The following is a 26,154-nucleotide window of genomic DNA, read 5'->3' as shown; positions in this document are numbered from 1 at the left end:
TATTCTTATTTTGGAGATTAGAAAATTAAGGCTACAGGAGTGAAACGGCTCTCTAGATAATAGATGGCTTATTTCGGGGAGGTAATAAGTGTCTGGTATCTGGTTCCAAATAGCACAGGGGCCAAGGGGGAAAGAAGGGGCAGGCACACAGGCCGCTGTCCACATTCTCCAGGGAATGCCCTGGAGGGCTGGCCAGATGGACTCGTCAATTTCTAACCATTTTTTTTTTTTCATAGCCATTTTTACTTTGCTGTCCCAGAGACTTCCCAAAGTAGCATGTTGCAGACAGTTCCCCCAGGCCCACCATTCGCCCGGCGTGCCCCTCTGTGCACAGCCTCTCCACCCTCCCGGTACCCTGTGCCCTCTTCCCCCTCACCCCCACACCTGCCCACACATCCTACGGTGTCTTTTTGTCCCTTGGATCCTCAAAGTCAGCCACGGGTGAATTGCTGGCCAAGTCCAGTGCTGGGAATGCCACTGCAAAAAGACAAACAGAAGCCCTTGTCTTGAACTAACACGGGGAAACCCCATCTCTACTAAAAATACTACACTTGATCTTAGCCAAAAGGCCAAGAAGCGATCTCTCTACTAAAAATACAAAAAATTATCCGGGCGTGGTGGCAGGCGCCTATAGTCCCAGCTACTCGGGAGGCCAAGGCAGGAGAATGGCGTGAACCCGGGAGGCAGAGCTTGCAGTGAGCCGAGATCGCGCCACTGCACTCCAGCCTGGGTGACAGAGCGAGACTCCGTCTCAAAAAAAAAAAAAATTTGAGAGCCTGGCCAACACGGTGAAACCCTGTCTCTACTAAAAATAGAAAAATTAGCTGGGTGTGGTGGCAGGCACCTGTAATCCCAGCTACTCGGGAGGCTGAGGCAGGAGAACTGTTTGAACCCGGGAGGCCGAGGTTTCAGTGAGCCGAGATAGTGCCACTGCATTCCAACCTGGGCAATAGGGAGAGACTCCATCTCAAAAAAAGAAAGAAAGAAAGAACTGTTAAAAGTGGTAATGAGCCAGCAGAACTATGGAAAAGTCCACGAAACTATGGAAAAGTGCAGGAGTCCTGGGTGGGAAGCCTCAGTGTGAGATGCTGAAGCAGCACAGGAGCTCAGACGTCAGAGGTAGGGAGGGACTGTTCCAGATCTATGGTACATGGAGGTCTGGAGCCACACTGGGTGGGTGGCAAGGAGGCAAAAGAGGCACCAGATTCTGCCCATAAGCAGCAAAGAGGCAGGGGATGGTTTTAGGCAGGAGAGGGACTTGTGTTCTAGAAAGATCTTTTGACCTCTGAGCAAGGACTGGGCCAGTGGGGAGACACTGGTACTGCGATCCGGGGGAGAGTCATTGAGGCTGGCCAGCAGTGGGGTGGGGAGGAGGGAGAGTGGAGGGACAGCAGCCCTGGAATACCCGGGAGGGGCTCTGCGGCTAGAAGGTGTCCATACCAAGGTGCGGTCAGGATGGTGAGGAGAGGTGGGGGCAGGGGCCTGGCACTCCCAGCCACCCCACCCATGGTGCCCTCCTCCTGGGCCAGCAAGCTCCTACTCAGTCTGCAGAGCCCATTTCAGCTCAGAATGGAGGCAACTTGGTGGCCGATTGGCTGTGGGGGATGAGCAGGGTCAGGAATGTCTGGTGGGTGAGCATCACTTCGACAGGCAACCTAGTGGGAGGGAGAGCGGTGTTTCCAGCACTGATGGAAGACATGATTCCATTTTGTAAAATGCAGAAATGCAAATTATAGACATCTGTAGAACAAACAGTAGCTTTCCATAGTCCTGTCTTCCCAAGACAATCTTTTAATGGTCATGTATTTTGGAGCATGTTAGCCTCTGTGTGCTAGCTTCCTATCTGGACAGTGGCAATATGGAAGCTACTGCAGGGGTGTGAAGGCATGTGGAATGCACATGTGATAGGGCTGTGCGCACACGGACAGTGCTCAGTGCCTGCTGTTATTGTTGTGGCAGGAGGTATTGGGAAAGCAGAATTTGGAGAATTTGCCATCGGTGTATGGATACTGTTTATCATTACTGTGTGGGTGCCTCCTTCTCCACATTCTTGCCAGCGCTGGGAATTCTCTTTCTTTGTGGTACTTGCTCCTCTGGCAGGTGCACAGTTGTGAGCTCCGTGCCTCCAGTCATCCTCCCCAGTGTTGGATGTGGGCTGGGCTCGAGGGCTGGGTCCTCCAGGACTGGAGCCCAGGAGAGCTGTCAGGGAGGGTGGGAGCACAGAGTGGGGCTGAAGCCCCCCGGTGTGCCACCATCCAGAGAGAGAGTAAATTCAGCGAGCAGGACAGGGGCCCGAGGCCGGCTGGGGACCTGGGTCTGCTTCCACGGCCTCATCACCCTCACCATGCTCCATCTACTTGAGGACCCGAAGTCACGGGCACTCTGGCCTGTGTGCCCTCCTCCTGGGCCAGCAAGCTACAATGCCCCTTTCAACTCCCATGAATCCCCTCCTACCAGCGAGGCTTGCCCCCCTCGCTCTGAAGACAACACAGGGTCAGAGTGAAACAGCAGCTGTAGCAAACCAAGCATTCAGGAGGCAGGTGAGAGCAGAGAGATCCGTGTGCATGATCCAGAGACAGCGTATTCTTTCTTTTTTTTTTTTTGACACAGAGTCTCACTCTGTCGCCCAGGCTGGAGTACAGTGGTGCGATCTCGGCTCACTGAAACCTCCACCTCCTGGGTCCAAGTGATTCGCCTGCCTCAGCCTCTCGAGTAGCTGGGACTACAGGTGCCTGCCACCACGCCCAGCTAATTTTTGTATTTTTAGTAGAGATGGGGTTTCACCATGTTGGCCAGGATGGTCTCAATCTCTTGACCTCGTGATCCGCCCGCCTTGGCCTCCCAAAGTGCTGGGATTACAGGCAGGAGCCATGGCGCCCGGCCGACAGTTTATTCTTAACCCTTTTGTTTGTGGTCTGTAGTTCCCAGTGATCTTAGGGCCAATGCATATCTCACAAGTGGGAAAACTGGGGCTTGGAGAGAGGAAATTATTTGCCCGAGACCATACAGCAGACAGCAGAAGTGTGGGGTGCCCAACTGGGTATGTGGGCTCAGCTCTCAGCCTGCAGGATGTGTAGTGAGGACCGACGGCCCCCTCAGCTCTGGAGGCACAGGGGCTGCTGGCCAGGTTAGCGGGGGCCACCAGACAGGACGCTCCTGCCGCCTCCCCCCAGGTCTCTGCAGAGGTCTGGCCCCAGGAGTGAAGAAAGAAGGTTCAGGTGACCCTCTCTGCCAAGCCCCAGCTCAGCCAGCAGCTCCGTTGCTCCCCACAGCTCCCTCCACTCTGCAGCCTGGCTTCTGGCTGCCTTGTCCTGCTGGACTCAGCTGCCCAGAGACTGTGTGTCCAGCCGGCAGGCCTGCCACATAGCCCCTGTCTTCCCAAGCACCCCAGGGAGAGGGAGAAGTGGGGCCGGGCCCAGGGTGGCCACAGCGGGGTTATGCTCTCTGCCGATGCAGAGGGGGCCCCAAGCTCATGGATAATCCCAGTGCCATCCTTGTGCTGGCTGTGCTGGGCCTGGGGACAGAGCCATGGGCTGATGACACCCCAGCCCAGGAGACGCTTGATGACACAGATCCTCCATGTGCTGTGGGTCAGGGCCAGAGTGGGGATGACATGCTCAGCTGGGGGCAGCAGGGCAAGCTTCACGGGCCCTGGAGCTGGGGCCACAGTTTGCCGGGCACGGAGGGGGAGGGAGGACAGAGGACACAGCCCAGCCGGGCAGGGAGGAGGCTGCTGGAGAGCAGGGGCCCGGGAGACTGGCGCTCAGGGTGGTGGTTGAGAGAGACGGCAGGGCGAGAGCAGGGCAGGGCTGCAAGGATGCGGCTAGTTCTACCCTCACTCTCTCATGCCGGCCCCCTTACCTCTGCACTGGGAGCTGGGCCCAGCCATGCCCTGTGGACTCAGCCATCATTCTGAGGGCAGCTCCCAGAAACCAACTAAGGCCAGCTCTCACCCACGCTGCCCTGTAGAGAGGGCCGGGACCCTGTCCCACCAGGGTGTGGCACAGCCGGCCCATCTCAGTCCCATCCTGGTGGGCCCAGAGAGGATCTGATGAGAAGACATGGATTCTGTACGGAGCAAGGGATGCAGGACACGCAGGTGTGGAGCCGCGGGAGGGCCCAGCTCACACATCATGGGAGGAAAGCAAGGCTGGCTCTGCCAGCAGCTCTCACTGGGCTGGGCTGGGCTTTCCCTCCATTTTCAGGAAAGAAGCTTTTGAAAAAACGGCATCATTAGCCTAAAGGGCTTTGCCTGCAGCCAACTAGGGCATGAAGCCAGATGGAGGCCAGGCCCCAAGGAGGGGTGTGGTGGAGGCCACTGGGGCGCAGGGCCCAGGCAGCCATGTGCCTCCTACGTGGGCCCTCCTGCCTGTGGGGATCTCTGAGGCTTCAGACTAGGGGCTAGGAGGAAGGCCGGGCTGGGGTCTGGCCTGAGCCTCTGCCCCCGGCCTTTGGAGGGGAGCCTGGTCCTGGGGCAGGGACCATCCTGGACTCAGCCAGACTGGGTTTCCGCATGGCCGCCTGCTGCTGTGAGGCCTGGAGCCTCAGTTTCCTCACTCGCTGACCTGGCTGTTGAGCCCTCCCTCCCAGGCTACTGTGAGGATCCAATGAGGCAGTCTCAGTCAGCTAGCTGCCTGCCGCCTCTCTCATTGCCAGCGCTTAACCCATGGGACGTTTCCCCACCCTGCCTGGCCCTCGCGGAGGGGTGCCAGCACTTCCCGGGAGGCTGCAGGACCCTCCTGTGCTGCTCTCACGCCCGCCATGCCTGTGGCTGACGCCAAGGCCCCGTGGGCCAAGGCCGGAGGGTGTCCTGGGGCTGCGGACAGCACAGACAAGAGGAGGTGTGCACTCTGGCCTTGCTGACCTCCGCCCGGTGCCTGCCCCAACCATGCTGCTGCAGGCTTGGGGGCCAGGGCTTTGCGGGGCCTTGGGGAAGGAAGAAGCCAGTTCCCAGGCCAGGAACAGGAAGGCAGGGGGAGCGCAGCAGAGGCCAGGATGACAGTGCTTCCTGCTGCGGGAAGGGAAGGACAGCAGAGACAGACAACAGCCAGGCAGGAAGGATGCGCCTTCTTCAGAGCTGCAGGTGGGGGCTGGGCAGTCACAGAGCCTCTGGATGTGGCAGCCTGCAGGCCTGAATCTGCCCAGGGGAACCTATTCTATAAAACGGGAAGCATCTTTTCCAATGGAAAAGACTCTTTGTCAGGGTCTGACAAGAGTCTCTGAGGTCTCAGAGGTCTGTAGAGCCATCCATCCATCTACTTTCTATCCATCCAACTATCTGACCATCCACCCATCCACCCTTCACCCATGTGCCCACATTTCCACCATCCATCCTTCCATCCAGCCATTCATTCATCCTTCCATCTGCCCATCCATCCATCCTTCTGTTCATCTACCCATCCGTGCATCCTTCTGTTCACCTACCCATCCATGCCTTCTTCTGTTCATCTACCCATCCATCCATCCTTCTGTTCATCTACCCATCCATGCATCCTTCTGTTCACCTACCCATCCATCCATCCTTCTGTTCATCTACCCATCCACGCAACCTTCCAACTGTTGATCCATCTTTCTATCCACTCATCCATCCACCCATCCATCCATCTATCCATCTACTCATCTACCTGTCCATCCATCCATTCATCTGTCTGTCCATGCATCCACCCATCCATCCTTCTACTCACCCATCCATCCACCCACCCATCCGCTCCTCCATCCATCCATCCATCCATCCATCCATCCATCCATCCACCCACCCACCCACCCTTCCACCTATCCACCTACCTACCCATCCATCCATCTATCTACCCTTCCACCCATCTACCCACCTACCCACCCATCCATCCATACTTCTTCCATCCCTCCATTTTTTTCATTCAATGAGTATTCACTGAAACTTTACTCTGTGCCGGGTGCTGTGGGAAGCATGGGGTGGGATAAAAAAGAGCTGTCTTGGTCCTTACCCAATTGAAACTTACTGCCTAGTGGAGGACATGGACAGATACAGCTTAAACAAACAAACACATAAATAAGTAATTCCAAGTTGTGACAGGAAGGATGCCGTAAGCAGCCGGGAGGCTAGGATGGAGCTGTTTTGTAGGGGTGAGGAGGCCATGTCTAAGCTGAGTCCTGAGCGTGAGAAGTCAGCCTGAGGGCACAGGACAGTCTGGTGGCTGGAAAACGTGAATGCGAAGGGGACGAACCACGAGGGTGTGGAGAGAGGGGCAGGGACCAGGAGTTTGGATTTTCTTGGGAGTGCAGAGGAATCCAGTGCACTGACAAGATTGAAGCACAAGTGTGATCAGGCTTGTGCTTTTTCAAGTATTACTCACTGCAGGGAGCAGGGCCTAGAGGGAGGCCTGGAGGAGGACAAGAGAGGGCCCAGGAAACCATTTTGGGGTGCATGCAGTTGTGCTGGCCCCAGTGGGAGAGCAGGGGCCGGCCCTAAGGTGTGTCCAGCCTGACAGACTTCAGTGGTCTGTCAACGGATGGGCTGGGAGAGGATCTGGGGAGAGGGAGCTATAGAGGGAGGAGCCTTTGGTGGGGCTGGAGGGAGTGCGTGTCTGCAGTTTAGCATTGGAAACGCAGACTGCTGGTTGTCTGTGGGGTGTCCAAGTCCAGTGGGCAGCTGAATGCTTAAAAGTGAAGTTGCAAACAGTAGTCCTGGCTGCAGCTAGAGACCTGGGAGGTGTCTGGACTCCAGAGAGAGGGTGGTGCCCAGCACTGTGTGTTGGGCAGAGGGGAGTTGGGGAGAGGTAGGTCACAGATGCTGCCCAGGGGAGAGCATGTGCAGCTCCCTGCCCTGTGTGCCCGCTAGGTCTGCAGCCTGGAGGTCATGGGAGGCCCCGCCCAGTGGCTCCATGAAGTGAGGGAGCTGCACCCCACTGGTGGATGAGGGGAGACCAGCAGAGGGGAGACCAGCAGAAGGGAGACCAGCAGAGGAGAATGAAGGGGGATAGGAACAGGAACAGTGGCTGGAAGAGAGTGTGGAACCAAGGAATTATTTTGTTTTGTTTTTAAGATGGGAGATGGGCCAGGCGTGGTGGCCCACACCTGTAATCCCAGCACTTTGAGAGGCCAAGGCGGGTGGATCACCTGAGGTCAGGAGTTCGAGACCAGCCTGACCAACATGGAGAAGCCCCGTCTCTACTAAAAATACAAAATTAACTGGGCCTGGTGGCACATGCCTGTAATCCCAGCTACTCAGGAGGCTGAGGCAGGAGAATCACTTGAACCCAGGAGGCGGAGGTTGTGGTGAGCCGAGACTCGCCATTGCACTCCAGCCTGGGCAACAAGAGCGAAACTCCATCTCAAAACAAAAAACACAAAAACCGATGGGAGATGATTGCATAAAGACTGGTGATCAGAAGAGAAATCTGTGGTGGGGGGCCCTAGGCACGATGGAGGGCCTGGTTTGGGGCAGGCGTGTCAGAGGATTTCGGGGGCCCTGGCTGCAGTGTGGGCTGGGACGTGGGAAGATGAGGTGTTTCTTTTTTCTTTCTTTTTTTTTTTTTTTTTTTTTTGAGATGGCGTCTCGCTCTGTCCCAGGCTGGAGTGTGGTGGTGCAATCTCCGCTCACTGCAAACTCTGCCTCCCGGGTTCAAGCAATTCTCCTGCCTCAGCCTCCCAAGTAGCTGGCATTACAGGTGCCCACCACCACACCCAGCTAATTTTCGTGTTTTTATTAGAGACGGAGTTCACCATGTTGGCCAGGATGGCCCACCCGCCTGAGCCTCCCAAAGTGCTGGGATTACAGGCCTGAGCCACCGCACCTGCCAGCGGGATGTTTCTGTCTCATGATTTTGCCCTGTCGATGCTGACAGTGAGAGAGGAGCACACTGAACTGTGTGCACCCAGGAATATGAGGGGGAGGAGCTCATGTGGGGGGCCTTGTGCTGCCGTGTTGCTCTGTTCGGGGTGCATGCTGTCTCAGGGTTGGGATGGAGGACAAGAGGTGAGGGAGCATGCAGAGATGGGCTGCAGACCCCATGCACCAGGACCCCATGCACCAGGACGGGGCAGCACCAGGAGGGCACCAAGGGGTGGGGAGGAAGCAGTGGGGGCTTTGATGAGGCTGAAGGACTTGGTGTTGTGGAGCAGGAACAGGGGAAGCGGGAGAGAGATGAAGACATGCGTTTGAGATGGCGCGGCCTCTGGTGATGACCAGGTCCAGGGTGCGCCCTTGGAGCTGAATGACTGAGGAGGAGAAGAGGGGAGGACCATGCACGGGGATCTCAGAGGCCAGGGTGCTGGTGAGTCAGCCCTGTGGATGGTGAAGTCATGGAGAAGGGCAGGAGCTGGGGTGGAGGGGATGGTGAGCCAGGAGCTACGGTCAGCAGAGAATGAGGGGAAGTGACGGGGGGGTGCAGCTAATGACAGCTTTAGTGGGGAAGAGGGCGGTGCCACCAAAGAGCAGGACCCTCAGAGGGAGGGCAGGCGGCTGCGAGGGGTTCAGGCCAGAGGGACTGCTGTAGGGAGGGCAGGCAGCTGTGAGTTCAGGCCAGAGGGACTGCTGCAGGGAGGGCAGGTGGCTGCGAGGGGTTCAGGCCAGAGGGACTGCTGCAGGGAGGGCAGGCGTCTGCGAGGGGTTCAGGCATGTGGGGTGGAGAGCAGTAACTGCCCAGGGGCAGTGGCGTGGCCAGAAAGCCAGGCTTCACATAAGACAGGAAGGGACATTCGGAGTGAACAGTGAGGTCTACAGCAAAGTTTGCCAAACACACAGGGCACAGTGGAAGGTTGGTGAAGGCAGAGGGGTCACTGGAATAAGTTATGGCATGTCATGGAAAAGGAGAGCTTGCGTGGATGGGCAAGCACGGTGGATGGTCCTGCCCAGCGGTGATGCAGGTGCTTCCTTTGGTGGCACGATGCCTCCAGGAGGAAGCTCCTACAGACTCGCCTTCCCACCCTCCCTTCACCCATCCACTTTCCTTTCACCTGTCCACCCACTCTTCCACCCATCCATCCATTCATCCTTCCACCCACTCATCCATCTGTCCACCAGTTTACCCACCCACCCACCCATCCTTCCATCCACCCACCCACCTTCCTCCCCACGCACCCATCCACCCATCTGTCTGTCCACCCATCTGTCCGTTTATTCATCTGATTCATCATTCATCCATCCCATTTCCATCCATCATCCATTCGACCATTCTTCTTTTTTTTTTTTTTTTTTTTTTTTTTTTTTTTTTTTTTTGAGACAGAGTCTCGCTCTGTCACCCAGGCTGGAGTGCAGTGGTGCAATCTCTGCTCACTGCAACCTCTGCCTCCCGGGTTCACGCCATTCTCCTGCCTCAGCCTCCCAAGTAGCTGGGACTACAGGTGTCTGCCACCTCGCTTGGCTAATTTTTTGTATTTTTAATAGAGACGGGGTTTCACCATGTTAGCCAGGATGGTCTCGATCTCCTGACCTCGTGATCCACCCACCTCGGCCTCCCAAAGTGCTGGGATTACAGGCATGAGACACCGCGCCCAGCCCATCCAACCATTCTTATATCCACCCCTTGAACCTCCTTTGCACATCTCTGTCTTGGGCTTAGGAAGATGAATAAAATTGAGCCTCTGTTCAGATGTGATCATAAAACCACAATTCAGTCTTATTGTGTTCTAGCAGGTGCTCAAGGAGGAGGAAGAGGCTGATGCTGCCTGAGTGATGAGGACATCTGAACTAGACCCTAAAGAGGGAACTAGACCCTAGGGAGGGAAAGAAGGAAGGAGGGATGTCTGAGGAAAAAGGACAAGTGTTCAAGACAGGAAAACAACAGGCACTTTGGGAGGATGGGAGGAGGAGGGCCACGCCTCCTGGGAGAGGAAGCTGGAGAGAAGCAGCGACTGGAGGGCAGAGGCCCAGCCCACCTTGCTTTATCTTGGGAACAGAGGGGAGCCATCCGAGGAAGCTGGGTTGACAGCTGCCGTACAGTGGAGCTAGCAGGTGTGTGCTGGATGTGCACTCCTGAGAAGGGGGACCACCAGCTCCACACTCCAGACCTCAGTGGGGTGGGGCTATTCTCTCTCCTGCAGTGAGGGCCTGCATGGGGCTGGGCAGGTGGACGCTGGATTCGAGCCTGGTCTTCTGACCTCCTGCTAGGCCCACTGGGAAGGTAGAGTCCATTCGTCCTGACAGGTCTAGCCCCATGCTCATCATCCCTCCTCTGTAGCGCTGAGGAAAGACCACCACCCACTCTGGTGCCCACATACATGCCCAGCTGTCTTCCTGGCGTGGACTTACTTTCCACTACCTGGGAAAAAATCCCCCTCCTTCAAAGCCCAGCTCAGAGGGATTCCTTCTTAGCTCCTCACCACCCGAGGGGTGCCTCCTCTCTGCAGGGATCCCCTAGCCCCCGGCCCAGACTCCTCTCGTGGCAGCCCCAGGGGTGCAAGCTATGGGCTGCCAGTGTGCAGGCCCTGCTGCTGTGCTGTGAAGGCTGGGCACCACCCAAGGGGAAGGGGCTGCAGAGCCCACAACCCCCTTCCACCTCGGGGCCCCAGAGGAGGGCTGGCAAAGCAAAGACTTGGTGGTAGTCACAGCAGCAGACAGGCAAGGTGCTACCTTCTGAGGGTGGCTGGAGGGCCTCAGTGTCCCAGTCTGTACAGTGAGTCTGGATGTGTGGTTTAAGGCCCTTCCTGCTCTGGACCCATAGTGAAGTGGCGCCTGGAAGGGTTTGGCCAGGAGAGAGGAATAGAAGGGAGAGGCCAGAGGTCACTGACCAGTGACTGTGCTGCCCATGTGAGGCTGAAATGAGATCTTGGCGTGCAGCAGGTGCCTGGTGCCGCGTCCTAGGGTGGCTTGGGGTCAAGGGTTCCCTGGGCTCCACCCCACCACCATTAGCTTCAGGGCAGGACGCTGGGGCCTCAGGGAGCTGTCCTCGGGAGGGCAGGAGAACTAGACTGCTGCTGCCCCAAACCCCGAGGGACCTGTCGGACTGGAGGGGCCTGGGGGCAGAAGAGTGGGCTGTGCCCCCAGGAGGACAGGGACCTGGGGGAGGAACAGGACGCAGCCCTGGGCCTCTGGCCATGCAGCCCTCCCTTCCTGTTGTCTCAGGATGCCCCCGGCAGGATGCATCTGCCAGAGTTCCAGACCCAGACCTCTCCTGGGGCCTGCTCCCACCCACACCAGGATTCCACCACATACACACTCATGTGTGTACACATGCTAGCATGTCAGAGATGCACAAACATGCATGCTTGCACATACACACAAAGCCACAGGCACCACTCAGACATAGGCACACACAGACTCACACACCCAGGCCTACAGGGACCCACACACGCACACACACACACACAAACACGAGCACACACACCACCCCACGGGGAGGAGGGTGTGGGGGCAGCAGGGCTGAGTCCTGAAGGACAGAAGGCCCAGCCCAGCCAGCCTACAGTCTCTGGCTGAGGGTGGGTTTCAGCCAGATGGGGCCGGTTTGTTTGTGTGTCTGAGGAAGAGCCCTGTGAGAAGGTCTGGGGGTGTCTAGGGAGGCCTGGGCAGGGAGAGCCCAGAGGAGGCTGGGGCAGCTGGCAGGGTCTGTGAGGGTGCGAGAAGCTGAGGAACCAAAGGACACCTGTGAGGTGACGCCACGTGGCCTGGGAGGGGGCGAAGCCACTGGCAGAGAGTAGGCAGGAGGGCCGAGGCCTGTGTGGTGTGGGGAGGACCTGGGATGTGCAGGACCCCCTGGGAAGCAGCAGGTGTAGGTCAGCAGTTGAGAAGGGAGGGCCTCGGGCAGCAGCACTGCAGGGGCCGTGATGCGGAGGCGACATGCTCCAGCAGCCCTCCCCCTGCTCCTTCATGCCAGCCGCTCCACTCACTGGGGTCTGAGGTTGGGGTTTGGTCCAGGGGTGGTGTGTAGGTGAGGATGGCGGCTGTGAGGCAAGGCAGGGTGAGCCTATGGGAGAGGTTCGTGACTGTCTTGGGGCCTGGGGGCTGGTGCTGCTTACGGTGCCCATGGTGAGGCCAGGCCACACCGCGCTGGCTGAGAACCTGGGCTGCTTCAGCCCTGCAGTGGGTCCGCTCTTGTGATGCAGAATGCCCAACCATGCCCGATCAACGTCGTGTGAACTCACGACCCAGCACCACGCTGACCCTGTCTCCCACCCCAGGCCTGGCGAGTGGCTACTCCATGACCCCCCCAACCTTGAACATCACAGAGGAGTCACACGTCGTCGACACCGGTGACAGCCTGTCCATCTCCTGCAGGTACGGGGTCCCTCTCCCACTGGCAGGCCAGGGAGGCTGCAGAAGCCCAAGGCAGGAGGTGGTGGCTGAGGACCCAGACGGCAGCCCCTCCCAGGGCAGAGTGGCCTCGGGGCTGTGGAGTCTCCCAGGCTATGGGTGACTTTTGTCCTCCCCAGCCTCAACCATACACCCCCATCAGCATTTCTTTTTTTTTTCTCTCTTGGAGATGGAGTCTGGCTCTGTCTCCCAGGCTGGAGTGCAGTGGCGCCATCTCAGCTCACTGCAAGCTCCACCTCCTGGGTTCACACCATGCTCCTGCCTCAGCCTCCCGAGTAGCTGGGACTGCAGGTGCCCGCCACCACCCCTGGCTAATTTTTTGTATTTTTAGTGGAGACGGGGTTTCACCGTGTTAGCCAGGATGGTCTCAATCTCCTGACCTCATAATCCACCCACCTAGGTGTCCCAAAGTGCTGGGATTACAGGTGTGAGCCACCGTGCCCCGTTTTTTTTTTTTTTTTTTGAGACAGAGTCTCACTCTGTCGCCCAGGCTGGAGTGCAGTGGTGCGATCTTGGCTCACTGCAAGCTCCACCTCCTGGGTTCACACCATTCTCCTGCCTCAGCCTCCCAAGTAGCTGGGACTATGGGCACCCGCCACCACGCCCGGCTTATTTATTTATGTATTTATTTATTTGTATTTTTGGTAGAGACGGGGTTTCACTATATTAGCCAGGATGGTCTCGATCTCCTGACCTCGTGATCCGCCCGCTTTGGCCTCCCAAAATGCTGGGATTACAGGCATGAGCCACAGTGCCTGGCCCCTCATCAGCATTTCATATGGGGCTTCATCTCCCTGCACCCCACTCCTGACACCTCACACTGGCCCCAGGCCACCTCCCAGGTCATCTGCACCCATTCCCACCCTGGGAGCCACCCACTAGGGCCCCGGAGGTGGTGTCTCCCCACCTTCCCAGCTGTGATCCAAGGCCTGTGCTTGTCTGCAGGCCAGCCTGCCACACTCAGCCCCAGGAGCCTAGTCGAGGCCCAGGGGTCGGGGAGTGCCCTGCCCCGGGCAGGGTCTGTAGTGTGCACCCAAACCCTGGGCAGTTCCATGCTCCGGGTAAGACAAGCCTGGTGAGGCTTGGCCTGAGGGAGGCTCCTCAGGGATAGTCCCCATGGGCTGCCGCTGGGGCCCACCTGACCACTCCTGTCCTCTGCCAGGGGACAGCACCCCCTGGAGTGGGCCTGGCCAGGAGCCCAGGAGGCACCAGCCCCTGGGGACAAGGACAGCGAGGACACGGGGGTGGTGCGAGACTGCGAGGGCACAGATGCCAGGCCCTACTGCAAGGTGTTGCTGCTGCGTGAGGTGCACGCCAACGACACAGGCAGCTACATCTGCTACTACAAGTACATCAAGGCCCGCATCGAGGGCACCACGGCCGCCAGCTCCTACGTGTTCGTGAGAGGTGAGACTTGGAGGCAGGCCAGGCTAGGGCAGGGTCCCGGGCAGCTGGGGCCCACACCGCCCCCAGCCTGTGGACCCCGGGATGGCAAGAGGAGAGAATGGGGCCCCACCTGCTCCAGCAGGTGGCTGGTTCAGGACCAGCACCGCCCAGCCCCATGGAGCCCTCCCCTAGCCTGGCCGCCACATCACTTCCCCAATACCTTGCTCCCTCTCCATAGACTTCGAGCAGCCATTCATCAACAAGCCTGACACGCTCCTGGTCAACAGGAAAGACGCCATGTGGGTGCCCTGTCTGGTGTCCATCCCTGGCCTCAACGTCACGCTGCGCTCGGTACGGCCCCACCCCCACCCCGGGATCCGACCCTCCAGTCCCACCCCGGGAAAGGCAGCTGCCCGTCTGGCCAGGAGCAAGGGACAGCTGGTCACTGATGGTGGCCTTGTCCCTCCAGCAAAGCTCGGTGCTGTGGCCAGACGGGCAGGAGGTGGTGTGGGATGACCGGCGGGGCATGCGGGTGTCCACACCGCTGCTGCGAGAGGCCCTGTACCTGCAGTGCGAGACCACCTGGGGGGACCAGGACTTCCTTTCCAACCCCTTCCTCGTGCACATCACAGGTAACCGGGCTGTGTTCCATTCACAGTAGCAGGGCTGTCACTGCCTCGCTGGCCTCAGTGGGTGTCGTCCTGTGAGGGCGTGGGAATCACTGTGCGTGTGTCAACAGGCAACGAGCTCTATGACATCCAGCTGTTGCCCAAGAAGTCGCTGGAGCTGCTGGTAGGGGAGAAGCTGGTCCTGAACTGCACCGTGTGGGCTGAGTTCAACTCGGGTGTCACCTTCGACTGGGACTACCCAGGGAAGCAGGTGAGGTCAGCAGCCCTGCCAGGCTGTCCTGTCCCCAGGAGTCCCTGCCACTGTCCAGCACACACTGAGCCTCTGTGTGGAGGATGTGTGGACCCAGGCCTGCCCCAGGTGCCCCAGTCTGATGGGCAAGTGTTCCGCCCAAAGACGACTCAGGGCCTGGGTCCAAGGCTTCTGGAGCCACCGCTGGCTGGGCTGGGAGGGGTGCCTTTGGTGGGGTAGCTGTGCAGGAACCCGCTGCTGATGCGGGGCTTCCCTGGGTGCGGGCAGGCAGAGCGGGGTAAGTGGGTACCCGAGCGACGCTCCCAGCAGACCCACACAGAGCTCTCCAGCATCCTGACCATCCACAACGTCAGCCAGCACGACCTGGGCTCGTACGTGTGCGAGGCCAACAACGGCATCCAGCGGTTTCGGGAGAGCACCGAGGTCATTGTGCATGGTATGGCATGGGTGGGTCAGGGTCAGGCGCCATTAAGCCTGGGAAACAAGGGTCCTTGTGCCATGTGGGCCTGGGCCCCGAGCTCATGGTGCACGTGAGCATTCGGGGGTCCAGCCAGAGGGAAGGGAGGGCCATGAGCGGAGGAGCTGCCCAGCTCCTGCACCTGCCCAGCTCCTGCATGGCCAGCCCCAGTCTGCAGGTGTCTGGCTGCTGGGGCTGCAGGGGCCATGGGGGGAATCCCTGGTCAGTCAACGACGGGTCAGTCCTGGATTTACACTGACTTCTCCTGTCTGGCAGAAAAGCCCTTCATCAGCGTCGAGTGGCTCAAAGGACCCATCCTGGAGGCCACGGCAGGAGACGAGCTGGTGAAGCTGCCTGTGAAGCTGGCGGCGTACCCTCCACCCGAGTTCCAATGGTAACAGCCCTGGCTCCCCCGACCCCGCCGCTACCCTTCCAAGCCAAGGGGCAAAACAGACCACGGGGGAGGAAGGGCAGCGTCCTCGCCATCAGGACCTGCACGCTGAGACCAGGCATGGCAGGAGCCTCTCTCAGGAGACCTCCCAGGGAGCCCACCCGTAATGTGGTATTCCAGATGGAGGGTCTATCTGCATTCCTGCCACACTGGGAAAGGTTTCAGTACCAGCCTTCTGTTCCATGTGGGTGTGGTGGGCACATGAGGGGCTTTTCCTAACTGCCTCCTGACGGCTGGATGCCTCTCTGCCCTGCAGAGTCTCCAGGGCCTGCCCTGAAGCAGTGGCTTAGCGTTCCCTATGCCTCCTTCTAATGAGGTTGCCTCTCCCAGGACCCGCCTGTCCAGAAATGTGGAGATGCCACAGGGAGCTGACAGTTTGTCTGGGCTGGGCCTGTGCCATATGGCCGTGAGCAAGAAAGCTTCCAGGAGGTCAGCAGGCTGCTGGAGTCCCCGCAGACCCCCAGTCTGCAAGCTGACTGAGGCTACCCTGCAATGTGCCGAGGCCCAGGGAAGGGATGCCTCAGGGGTGGCTCTGCCTCTGCTGGCTGCTCCCTGCAGGCTCTGGGGGGGCGGGGCATGGCACCCCTCACAAACATATCCTCAGACCGTCTGAGTAATCCACATGGCTCACCCATGGTCAGTCACACTTTGAGTCCCCATTGCATAGATGAGGAAGCAGAGACCAAGAAAGGGTATTCGTAACTGACCCCCAAGTCCCCAGGAGGGGTCTCTGCTCTGAGCTAGCCCAGGAGCCTCCTCCTTTTCAGCCTGGGCACCTCCCTCCTGGCAGGGCAACTCTTCCTGGAGCTGGGCAAGCAGAGGCCCAGGGTTTCCTCAGCCAGGGCCCCCTGCACTGGCTGGGGGCTGGTCTGTCCTGGGAAGGCCCAGGGTGTCCTGGCCCTGAGCCCAGTGTGACCCTCCCACTGAGGACACAGACTTTGGTGTCCGTCCAACGCACCTGGTCAATGCCAAAGCCCTTGGGGCAGAATACTGAGGGCACTGGCAGATCCTGGAGCCTCACTCACAGGTGCAGCTCCTGGAGACTCCTGGGCCCTGTCCCCCACCCTCCAAGGCCAGCAGGACGGAGCCTGCTCTGGGCAGGTGGCAGCTCTGTTGCATCCAGGGTCTACCTGATCCTCAGGCAGCTGCCTCTCAGAACATCTTTCCAGGATCACTCCTGCCACATCTGGTCTTCTTCCTATGGCACCCACCCAGCCTTCCTGTGGTGCCCACCCTTCCTATGGCACCATCACGTGCCGATGGCAAGCAGTGACTGGGTGGATGGTCTGGCAAACACACAGACAGACTGGTCCTTGGCTTCTGAAGCACCCATAGTATATCCAGCACGCTGCTGGCACTGTCCGAGTTAAACCTCATGACAGTTGCAAGGTGCATGTCATCTCCTCCACTGAGGCAATGAAAGGGTCTCAGATCTGGCAAGTGGCAGACTCGGGACCAGAGCCACGCAGACAGCACCACCTCAGTTCCGCCCCTGCCCGGCCCTGCCTCACTCTGTGACCCCAGGCCAGGCAGCTCCCCTCTGGGTCCCTGCTGTGGTGTCCCAGTTGAGATCAGGTCCCTGCATCCCCTTCTCTCTTGGTCTCTGCCCAAGGGCTATGCCTTTACCGGGCCACACTGCGGTGTCTCTCTGGTCTACCACACTCAGCACCGGGGCAGGCACCTGTCCAAAGGAGGAGTATCTCCATACAGAGTCCAGGCCACAGAGATAGGTTCCTGTCGGGGCCCCAGCACATCCTCTGGGGCTGAGACATCTGCTTCCTCACGTGTGCAGCAGACATGTAGGGAGCTGGGTGCAACTCTGTAGGAGGCAGCCCTGCCCTCGTGGGGCTCCCAACCCGGGGGAAGATGGGCAGTCAATAGACACAGCAAGGCAGGGGCAGGCCACAGCATAGGATAGGCAGGAAGGCTGCACACCCCCACCCAAATGAAGGAGGCAGGGAGCCCTGCAGATTCCTGGCTACAGAAATGAGTGTCCCAGCGAGGCGGGCAGTGAGAGACAGGCCTTGGGGTGGGGGGTGGACAGCAAGAAGGCCACGTGTCTGGAGGGGCCACACAAATGGCAAGGAGCTAGACTACTCACAGGGACTGCGTCTCCACTCCTTCAGATGTCTGTAAGAAAGAGGACAGGGTCTCCAGGCCTGCCACATCTGGGCGCCCACCCAGCCTTCCTGTGGCGCCCACCCAGCCTTCCTGTGATGCCCGCCCTTCCTATGGCACCATCACATGTCAATGGCGAGCAGTGACTGGGTGGATGGTCTAGCAAACACACAGACGGGCTGGGTGGAGGAGCCAGGTGTGTGGGATCCTCCTGGGCTGGGCTGGGCAAGCCTGGCCGAAGAAGGCTGTCTGCAGCCACAGGTAGGGAGAGCGAAGGCGGCTGCCCCAGCAGTGACATGGTCATCTCGCTACTTGTGGAGAGATCACAGAGCCTTTGGGGCAAGGCAGGCTACTGCAGACCTCAGTGACCGATGACCCTGAGCCGGCCGCCTGACACGGTTGTCACATCTGGGAGATGCAGCCTGGAGATAACTCCAGGGACTTAGGCCTTCCCCTCGCAGACCAGTGTCTCCCGCCCTACCTTGCACTCCTGCCAGCCCCTCCCTCCTCCTGACAGTGTATTTGGGGTTGGGGGCTGGGGGTGCCAGAATGAGGTTGGGGCTGAGGTGGGATCTGCACGGGCCCTGACCTCCCTTCCCTGGCCAGGTACAAGGATGGAAAGGCACTGTCCGGGCGCCACAGTCCACATGCCCTAGTGCTCAAGGAGGTGACAGAGGCCAGCACGGGCATCTACACCCTTGCCTTGTGGAACTCCGCTGCTGGCCTCAGACGCAACATCAGCCTGGAGCTGGTGGTGAATGGTAGGCCAGGGATGGGAGAGCACACAGGTGGGTGGTGGGCGGCGTGGCATTGGAGGCCAGCTGACCGGCCATCTGCTGTGCCCCCAGTGCCCCCCCACATACACGAGAAGGAGGCCTCCTCCCCCAGCATCTACTCACGCCACAGCCGCCAGGCCCTCACCTGCACAGCCTATGGCGTGCCCCTGCCCCTCAGCATCCATTGGCACTGGCGGCCCTGGACACCCTGCAAGATGTCTGCCCAGCGTAGTCTGTGAGTACGGCTCCTATCTGCAGGGCCCAGGCCCCCTGCACAGCCACAGCCCCCGCCCCCAGCCTTGGCCGTGAGGAACCCTCTTTATGGCGCCCCTCACCACCCAGGCCTTCCCTGTACCCCTCCCCAGGGCCCTGCTCTGAACTTGAACCCTACCTTCAGCTATAGCCAATCCCTGGCCTCACCTCGCCTGAGTGAGGCTCAGAGCCTCCCTTGCACCCCTCCTCCACCAGCTGGCCAGGCTGGACAAAGGATGGGTCCGGCCCCCACCCGCCTCCCTCAAGAGCGAAGACCTCTGGACACATAATTGCATCATCTGGAGGGAGGAGGAAGCACGTGCCTCTGAGCACCCAGCAGGACACCTCCAGTGGGGCAGGGGTCTGGGAGGATGTTATCTGAGCCTCTGGGATGGTTGCACTGAGCCCCATGGCTCACCATGTGTGCTCACGTGCCTCAGCTCATCTGTGCAGCACTCACATCACCCCCTATAGACAGGGAAACAGGGCAGAGAAGGGAGACAGCTCTCCCAGGGGCACAGCTGTAAGCAACAGGACCAACCCGCCTGCTGAGCCACGCTCCCCTCGCCCACCTGCTGGGCCACGCTCCCCTCGCCCACCTGCTGGGCCACACTCCCCTCCTCCACCTGCTGGGCCACGCTCCCTCCCCCACCTGCTGGGCCACGCTCCCCTCCCCCACCTGCTGGGCCACGCTCCCCTCCCCCACCTGCTGGGCCACGCTCCCCTCCCCCACCTGCTGGGCCACGCTCCCTCCCCCACCTGCTGGGCCACGCTCCCCTCCCCCACCTGCTGGGCCACGCTCCCTCCCCCACCTGCTGGGCCACGCTCCCCTCCCCCACCTGCTGGGCCACGCTCCCCTCCCCCACCTGCTGGGCCACGCTCCATCCCCCACCTGCTGAGCCACGCTCCCCTCCACTGAGCAGGATGCCAGCAGGACAGATGGATTTCACAGGACACTTAGACGAGCAGGGGATGAGAGGAGGGCACCCAGGTGGGCAGGGCTTGAAGGCACTAGGGAGCCAGCGAAGGGTGTTGAGGAGTGGAGACATGGCTCAGGTTTTCCTTTTAGCAAGAGATCCTAGTGTCAAACTGGGGCGGGATGGGAGTTGAGAACCTAGATGGGAGATGAGGGTGGCCCCACCGGCTGTGGCTCTGCTGTGGTCAGTGGGGGTGGCTCAGTAAGGGTGGCCTGAGCCGGCCCCAAATGTCCAAGGTTCATAGGTATCCTTCTAGATCATGTGGCCTGCAGCTCGCTGCCAGCACCTCCAAATGTCCTTCCTTCTGGGTGTGCCACCTTTATGCTCTGTGCCAAGTGATGGAGCCCTTCAGGGAGTCCCTGCTCAGCTCCTCCACAGGGGCAGATAGGAGCCTCCCTTGGGGCCCTGAGGCCACCCCCCAATCCTGGCAGGAGGCCAGGGCTGCTGGGGTGCACACGCAGCCCAGAGGGAGGCCGCAGCTCCTAAAGCAGGAGAGAGGAAGAGGCTGGGCAGAGACGCCTCCTGGGGCAGAATGGGACTGTGCTGCCCCTGCAGCCATGAGGGCAGATCCAAGGTGGCCTCTGCAGGAAGGAGCAAGAGAAGTGGGACAGGGTGCGCATGTGCACGAGGGGCAGTGGACACAGGAAGGTGGTGTCGGCAGCCTGTGTAGGACGGGTTGCCGGATCCTGAGCCTGAAGGGTGGGAGACAGAGCTCCAGAAACAGGCCGGGCACGGTGGCTCACGCCTATAATCCCAGCACTTTGGGAGGCCAAGGCAGGCGGATCACCTGAGGTCAGGGGTTTGAGACCAGCTGACCAACATGGAGAAACCTTGTCTCTAATAAAAATACAAAAAAATTAGACGGGCGTGGTGGCACACGCCTGTAATCCCAGCTACTTGGGAGGCTGAGGCAGGAGAATCACTTGAACCCAAGAGGTGGAGGTTTCAGTGAGCCGAGATCATGCCATTGCACTCCAGCCTGGGCATTAAGAGTGAAACTCCATCTCAAAAGAAAAGAAAAGAAAAGAAAAGAAACAAAGTCCCCTTCCCATCTCCCTCACTCAGGCCCAAGGGCCAGCCTCGCCTACCACCCCGTATGAGAAGGTGACTGGGTATGACAAGGGCTTGACCCCGCCCCCGAAGTGGCCCTTCCTGCCTGTATCCCTGAGCTGCCCTTGCCTCTTCTGGTTCTGGCAGCCGGCGGCGGCAGCAGCGAGACCTCATGCCACAGTGCCGCGACTGGAGGGCAGTGACCACACAGGACGCCGTGAACCCCATCGAGAGCCTGGACACCTGGACCGAGTTTGTGGAGGGGAAGAATAAGGTACAGGCCAGCCCGTACTGCTGAGTGCCCAGGGAGAAGGAGAAGGGAGGAGGGAGAGGCCACTACTGCTGTGTGGTTTCCACCTGGCTTCCAGAGTGCTGGGCAGAGCGGCCGAGAGCGGGTGACCTTCCTGCAGTCTGTAGGCCTCGGCCACCCTGCCTGCAGAAAGGTCAGAGGGCCAGCCTCCGGCTTTGTGATGGAGGGTGAACCTCCGGCGGCTTCCCAGACAAGGAAGCTGAGATGCAAGGCCACCTGGCCGGGCCATGAACCCCTGAGGCCCGCAGGCCCCAGGGCCAGGAGGGGACAGGGCTGGAGGCTGACCAGGTCTGCACAGAGGGCTGTTGAGCCGCTGGCGCGGCCTGGGGGCAACGCCGAGAAGGGGGTACTGAACAAAGGCACCTACTTCCTCCAGTCACTTCCTGTTTTCCTACACACCTCCAGAGCCTCTTCCTGTTCCAGTCCTGGACAGGAAGTGCCCAGCTGGGGGTGGAGTGGGGGTGGGGGTCTTTGGATGGTAGGCAGGGCCTATGGCCCTCCCTCCTCCCTGTGTCTCAGGCTTCCTACTCCCTGGGGCCTCGGTCCTTCTGGGACCCATCCCCACCCCTCGCAGTAACCCTGGACCCAGGGGTTGCTGTTGTGGACAGTCCTGGGCTGAGGAGGGCATCTCACAGGGATCTCGGCAAGCAGCGACTGGGTTGGGCCTGACCCCATCCAGAAGTGACTGGCCTTTGCTGTGACCACAGCCTGAATTCTCACCCTGGCTTGGACTGACCCTGGTGCCCCCTCAGCTTAGCCACAGACTGAGCCCAGTCCCGGCCAGAGGTCTCTCTGGTCCTGCCAAAGGCTGCCCTGTGACGTCACCGCAGCCTAGGCCAGCAGTCCCATGCACTGTCCCTTGACTTTTCTGGGCAGCTGCCTCCCTCTGCTGCCCAGGGGCCTTCTCTTCCCTGCCTCACCATCCCTGGTCCTGTGAGTTTCGGTCTTCTCCAGTCCAAAGCCTCAGTTTCCCCCATGACTGTGGTGGGCACAGCGATCTTCTTGCAGAAGGGGAGGGCCCAGGTTGGGAGAACTTGGGCAGGAAATAGATCCTTTTGCCTGTGCTCTCCCAGACCGTGAGCAAGCTGGTGATCCAGAATGCCAACGTGTCCGCCATGTACAAGTGTGTGGTCTCCAACAAGGTGGGCCAGGATGAGCGGCTTATCTACTTCTATGTGACCAGTGAGTGACCAGACCATCGCGGGCAGGCCTGGGTAGAGGGTCAGGAGGGGGCAGATTTGGGCGCATTGAGTTTCTGGGGTCCGTGGGGCACCCAGGAGAGAGATCCAAGGCCCACCAGTTGTAGACAGGAAAAATAGATTTGAGGGTCACCAGCATAGGGCCTGGGTGCTGGTGCACTGGGATGGAATGGTGTCCTCCATCCCCAACCCTGAGGTTCCTCCCTCAAGGATGCCCTTGGCTCACTGCAGCTCCTCCTAGCTATACCCACTCCCACTCTCTCCTTCCCAAGCCCTGGGACCTTGTGAGTCACGTGTGAATTTTGCTCTGGGGAGAAGGTCTGTGGTTTACTCGGATTTTCAAATGTGCTAGTGACCTCAGGAGAGCTGAGCCCAGGAGATGACGCCACTAGGTCCCAGAATGTAAATCAGGGCACCAGCAGAGAAATGGAGCCCCAGAGAACACCTGGGGGCTGGGGAGGCCACAGGAGCCTCACCAGAAGGGACCAGAGGGGCAAAAGGAAATGGGCGCATGGCACTGGGAAAAGCCAGGGAAGACACTGTTTCAAGCTGAACATGGGATGGGCCATGGCAAGCTTCAAGAGAGAATGAGGGCTCAAGTCTCACTGAGTGGTGTCACGGAACTCCTGATGACCTGGGCTTCTCGGGGGTGGGAGCAAGCAGTCCAGCTGGGGCTCCTCCAGGAGACAGAGAGAGGGAAGAACGCAGGAGACCCCGGGGCGGCAGGTGGATGGGTGAGCAAACTCCCAGGGCAGTGTCACGGGGCTTCTTCCTCCCTCCACAGCCATCCCCGACGGCTTCAGCATCGAATCCAAGCCATCCGAGGAGCTACTAGAGGGCCAGCCCGTGCTCCTGAGCTGCCAAGCCGACAGCTACAAGTACGAGCATCTGCGCTGGTACCGCCTCAACCTGTCCACGCTGCACGATGCGCACGGGAACCCGCTGCTGCTCGACTGCAAGAACGTGCATCTGTTCGCCACTCCTCTGGCCGCCAGCCTGGAGGAGGTGGCGCCTGGGGCGCGCCACGCCACGCTCAGCCTGAGTATCCCCCGCGTCGCGCCCGAGCATGAGGGCCACTATGTGTGCGAAGTGCAAGACCGGCGCAGCCATGACAAGCACTGCCATAAGAAGTACCTGTCGGTGCAGGGTGAGGCTGGCCGCGGGGAGGGCGGGGACGCGCTCTCTTCTAGCCGAATCTGTCTCTGACTTTGCCCCGGCGTGGCTCGCCCCTGGGAGGTCTATTCACAGCCCTGGCCTGCAGGAGCGCCCCCTCCTGACTCTCCGCCTCCCCCTGCGGAGGCGCGCCGCGCTCCTGCCGGGCGCACAAACCCTGAGTCCAGCTTTCAGGGATCCTTCCCTCCCTCTGCTCCCAGCCCAAAGAGGGTCCTCCTGCTAAGTGCAACTCCACTTAGTTCCTTCTCAACCCCTGCCCCCAGCCCTGGAAGCCCCTCGGCTCACGCAGAACTTGACCGACCTCCTGGTGAACGTAAGCGACTCCCTGGAGATGCAGTGCTTGGTGGCCGGAGCGCACGCGCCCAGCATCGTGTGGTACAAAGACGAGAGGCTGCTGGAGGAAAAGTCTGGTAGGGAGGATGGCCCGGGCGAAGGGCAGGTCCGGAGGCCCGCGAGGCCAACGACCCCAAACCCAGGTGGACCCGCACCTCCACCCCACCCCCTGCAGGAGTCGACTTGGCGGACTCCAACCAGAAGCTTAGCATCCAGCGCGTGCGCGAGGAGGATGCGGGACGCTATCTGTGCAGCGTGTGCAACGCCAAGGGCTGCGTCAACTCCTCCGCCAGCGTGGCCGTGGAAGGTCCGGCCTCAGCCTGCACCCCTCAACCCCTTCCTGCCCCCAATTAGCGCTTCTTGTGGCCACTTCGGGCAAGTCGTGCCCACCAGAAGCGGCGCTGCCTGCAGTGCACCCTCTGCCACACACACACACACACACACACACACACACGCGCCGGCCCCTTTCTGCCCACGCAGGCTCTGAAGATAAGGGCAGCATGGAGATCGTGATCCTTGTCGGTACCGGGGTCATCGCTGTCTTCTTCTGGGTCCTCCTCCTCCTCATCTTCTGTAACATGAGGAGGGTGAGTGTCCCTCCCCTCTCCTGGTGGGGTCTCTCTCAGGACTCCCCCCTCCTGGCCGCCCTTAAGATAAAGAATAAGGTGCCCGCCCTAGTTGACCTGGCAGCCTTGTTTCCTGGGTAGCCTCCCAGCCCTCCACCGTGGGCTCCAACCCCGCAGAGGTTGTCTGCCTGTTACTCCGTCCCCTCCTTGACTGAGAGCCCCGCAGGACGTGCCATCTGTCCTGAGCAAAGCTCTGCCCCAGCCACAGTGGTATGGCCAAGTCAGTGAGCTGCCCCACTCCTCCCTGTCCCGTCCCCGCAGCCGGCCCACGCAGACATCAAGACGGGCTACCTGTCCATCATCATGGACCCCGGGGAGGTGCCTCTGGAGGAGCAATGCGAATACCTGTCCTACGATGCCAGCCAGTGGGAGTTCCCCCGAGAGCGGCTGCACCTGGGTGAGGCCAGCACCAGCCTGCCCAACCCACACCTCCTGCCTGACCCACCTGCTGCAGGCTGGAGTTCCTGAATCCCTCCATTCTCAAAACTCCCACCAGGAAGGTCTGCCTGGCCTGACCTGCCCCTCTGAGCGTGGGTAACCAGAGCCTTAGCCAGGGTTCCCAGTTCCCAGGCTCCCCGACGTCACCTGCTGCCACCCTGAGCAGGGTGTGTCTGTCACAACTACCCAGGAGGATGCGCGGCTTCCTGTCCACCCTCTCCCTCTCTTCCCGCTGTGGCTCCCACGCTCTTCCTGTTTGGCAGAGAGGCTCCCCACGCTCCTCCTGCTGCCAGGCCTGTCCTCCTGCACCTCTGGGCGGGGCTCCCCTGCTGCCCACCTGTCCCCACCCTCACCCCATACAGCTCACCTGCAACTGGCTCCCTGCCCCGACAGGGAGAGTGCTCGGCTACGGCGCCTTCGGAAAGGTGGTGGAGGCCTCCGCTTTCGGCATCCACAAGGGCAGCAGCTGTGACACCGTGGCCGTGAAAATGCTGAAAGGTGTGGGGTCTGCGGGCGAAAGAGGCAGCCTAGCTAGTGAGGAGCAGCAGCCTGGGTGGGCCGGTGGGACGGCAACTCAGGAAGGGAAACTGAGGCTGGGAGCCAGTCTCATCCGAGATTCTACAGGGAGGCTGCGGGAGTCAGAGCCAAGGTACCACCTGAACCCCCTGCCTCAGTGGGGCCAGCAGCATGTCCTGGGGCCTTGGTACCCCTCCCCGTTCCCAGAGTGCTGGCTGTGCCTTAGCTAAGCAGCCAGTGGCGGGAAAGGGGGACGTGCCCGGATTGGGGCCGACGTGAGGCCTGTGTCCCCTCCAGAGGGCGCCACAGCCAGCGAGCACCGCGCGCTGATGTCGGAGCTCAAGATCCTGATTCACATCGGTAACCACCTCAACGTGGTCAACCTCCTGGGGGCGTGCACCAAGCCCAAGGGTACGGAGCGGGGCGGCCCGCGGGGACGGCGAGACCCTGGGCGCAGGGCGCTGCGGGCGGGAGGGGCTGCAGGGCCAGGGCTGGGAGGCCCGCGGGGCGCAGGGACGAATGCGGAGCGCGCCCGCGGCGCGTCCCGGGTTCCGAACGCACGGCCCGTGCCCCGTCCCGCCGCAGGTCCCCTCATGGTGATCGTGGAGTACTGCAAGTACGGCAACCTCTCCAACTTCCTGCGCGCCAAGCGGGAGACCTTCAGCCCCTATGCAGTGAGTGGGCGGCCTGCGGGGCGAGAGCTCTGCGCCGGAGCCTGCGGGGCGCCGCGGGCGGCGGGGGAATGGAGGCGCCTCTGCCGTGGACGCCTGGGCGCCCTCGAACCAGCTTCCTGCATCCGCAGGAGAAGTCTCCCGAGCAGCGCGGACGCTTCCGCGCCATGGTGGAGCTGGCCAGGCTGGATCGGAGGCCAGGGAGCAGCGACAGGGTCCTCTTTGCTCGGTTTCCGAAGAACGAGAGCGGAGCGAGGCGGGCTTCTCCAGACCAAGACGGTTAGAGCCTGGCTGCTTCCCCTTTCCTGGTGCCTGA

General features: G+C 60.4%; 1 protein-coding gene across 4 annotated transcripts in view; it reads left to right on the top strand.

Moving 5' to 3' along the window:
- FLT4 (fms related tyrosine kinase 4) overlaps nt 1–26,154 on the top strand; it is a 45,781-nt gene that overhangs the window by 5,063 nt on the left and 14,564 nt on the right. For 3 of the 4 annotated variants that reach the window (XM_030927879.1, XM_030927878.1, XM_030927881.1), the window contains exons 2-22: nt 12,094–12,190; nt 13,389–13,633; nt 13,851–13,963; nt 14,082–14,244; nt 14,352–14,491; nt 14,759–14,927; nt 15,225–15,342; nt 15,730–15,828; nt 18,124–18,278; nt 18,366–18,528; nt 20,720–20,846; nt 21,956–22,064; nt 22,866–23,228; nt 23,518–23,664; nt 23,763–23,894; nt 24,068–24,174; nt 24,475–24,610; nt 25,045–25,149; nt 25,465–25,578; nt 25,753–25,841; nt 25,970–26,117. In XM_030927879.1, the coding sequence (XP_030783739.1) occupies nt 12,094–12,190; nt 13,389–13,633; nt 13,851–13,963; nt 14,082–14,244; nt 14,352–14,491; nt 14,759–14,927; nt 15,225–15,342; nt 15,730–15,828; nt 18,124–18,278; nt 18,366–18,528; nt 20,720–20,846; nt 21,956–22,064; nt 22,866–23,228; nt 23,518–23,664; nt 23,763–23,894; nt 24,068–24,174; nt 24,475–24,610; nt 25,045–25,149; nt 25,465–25,578; nt 25,753–25,841; nt 25,970–26,117 (3,039 nt within the window). The remainder of the gene's footprint in view (nt 1–12,093; nt 12,191–13,388; nt 13,634–13,850; nt 13,964–14,081; nt 14,245–14,351; nt 14,492–14,758; nt 14,928–15,224; nt 15,343–15,729; nt 15,829–18,123; nt 18,279–18,365; nt 18,529–20,719; nt 20,847–21,955; nt 22,065–22,865; nt 23,229–23,517; nt 23,665–23,762; nt 23,895–24,067; nt 24,175–24,474; nt 24,611–25,044; nt 25,150–25,464; nt 25,579–25,752; nt 25,842–25,969; nt 26,118–26,154) is intronic. The other variant, XM_030927880.1, reaches the window with a different exon arrangement.

The sequence above is a fragment of the Rhinopithecus roxellana genome, chromosome 3 (genome assembly GCF_007565055.1).
Source record: "Rhinopithecus roxellana isolate Shanxi Qingling chromosome 3, ASM756505v1, whole genome shotgun sequence".
Taxonomy (NCBI): Eukaryota; Metazoa; Chordata; class Mammalia; order Primates; family Cercopithecidae; genus Rhinopithecus; species Rhinopithecus roxellana.
Note: the sequence above shows the minus strand (reverse complement) of the source record. Positions and strands in the feature narration are given on the sequence as shown.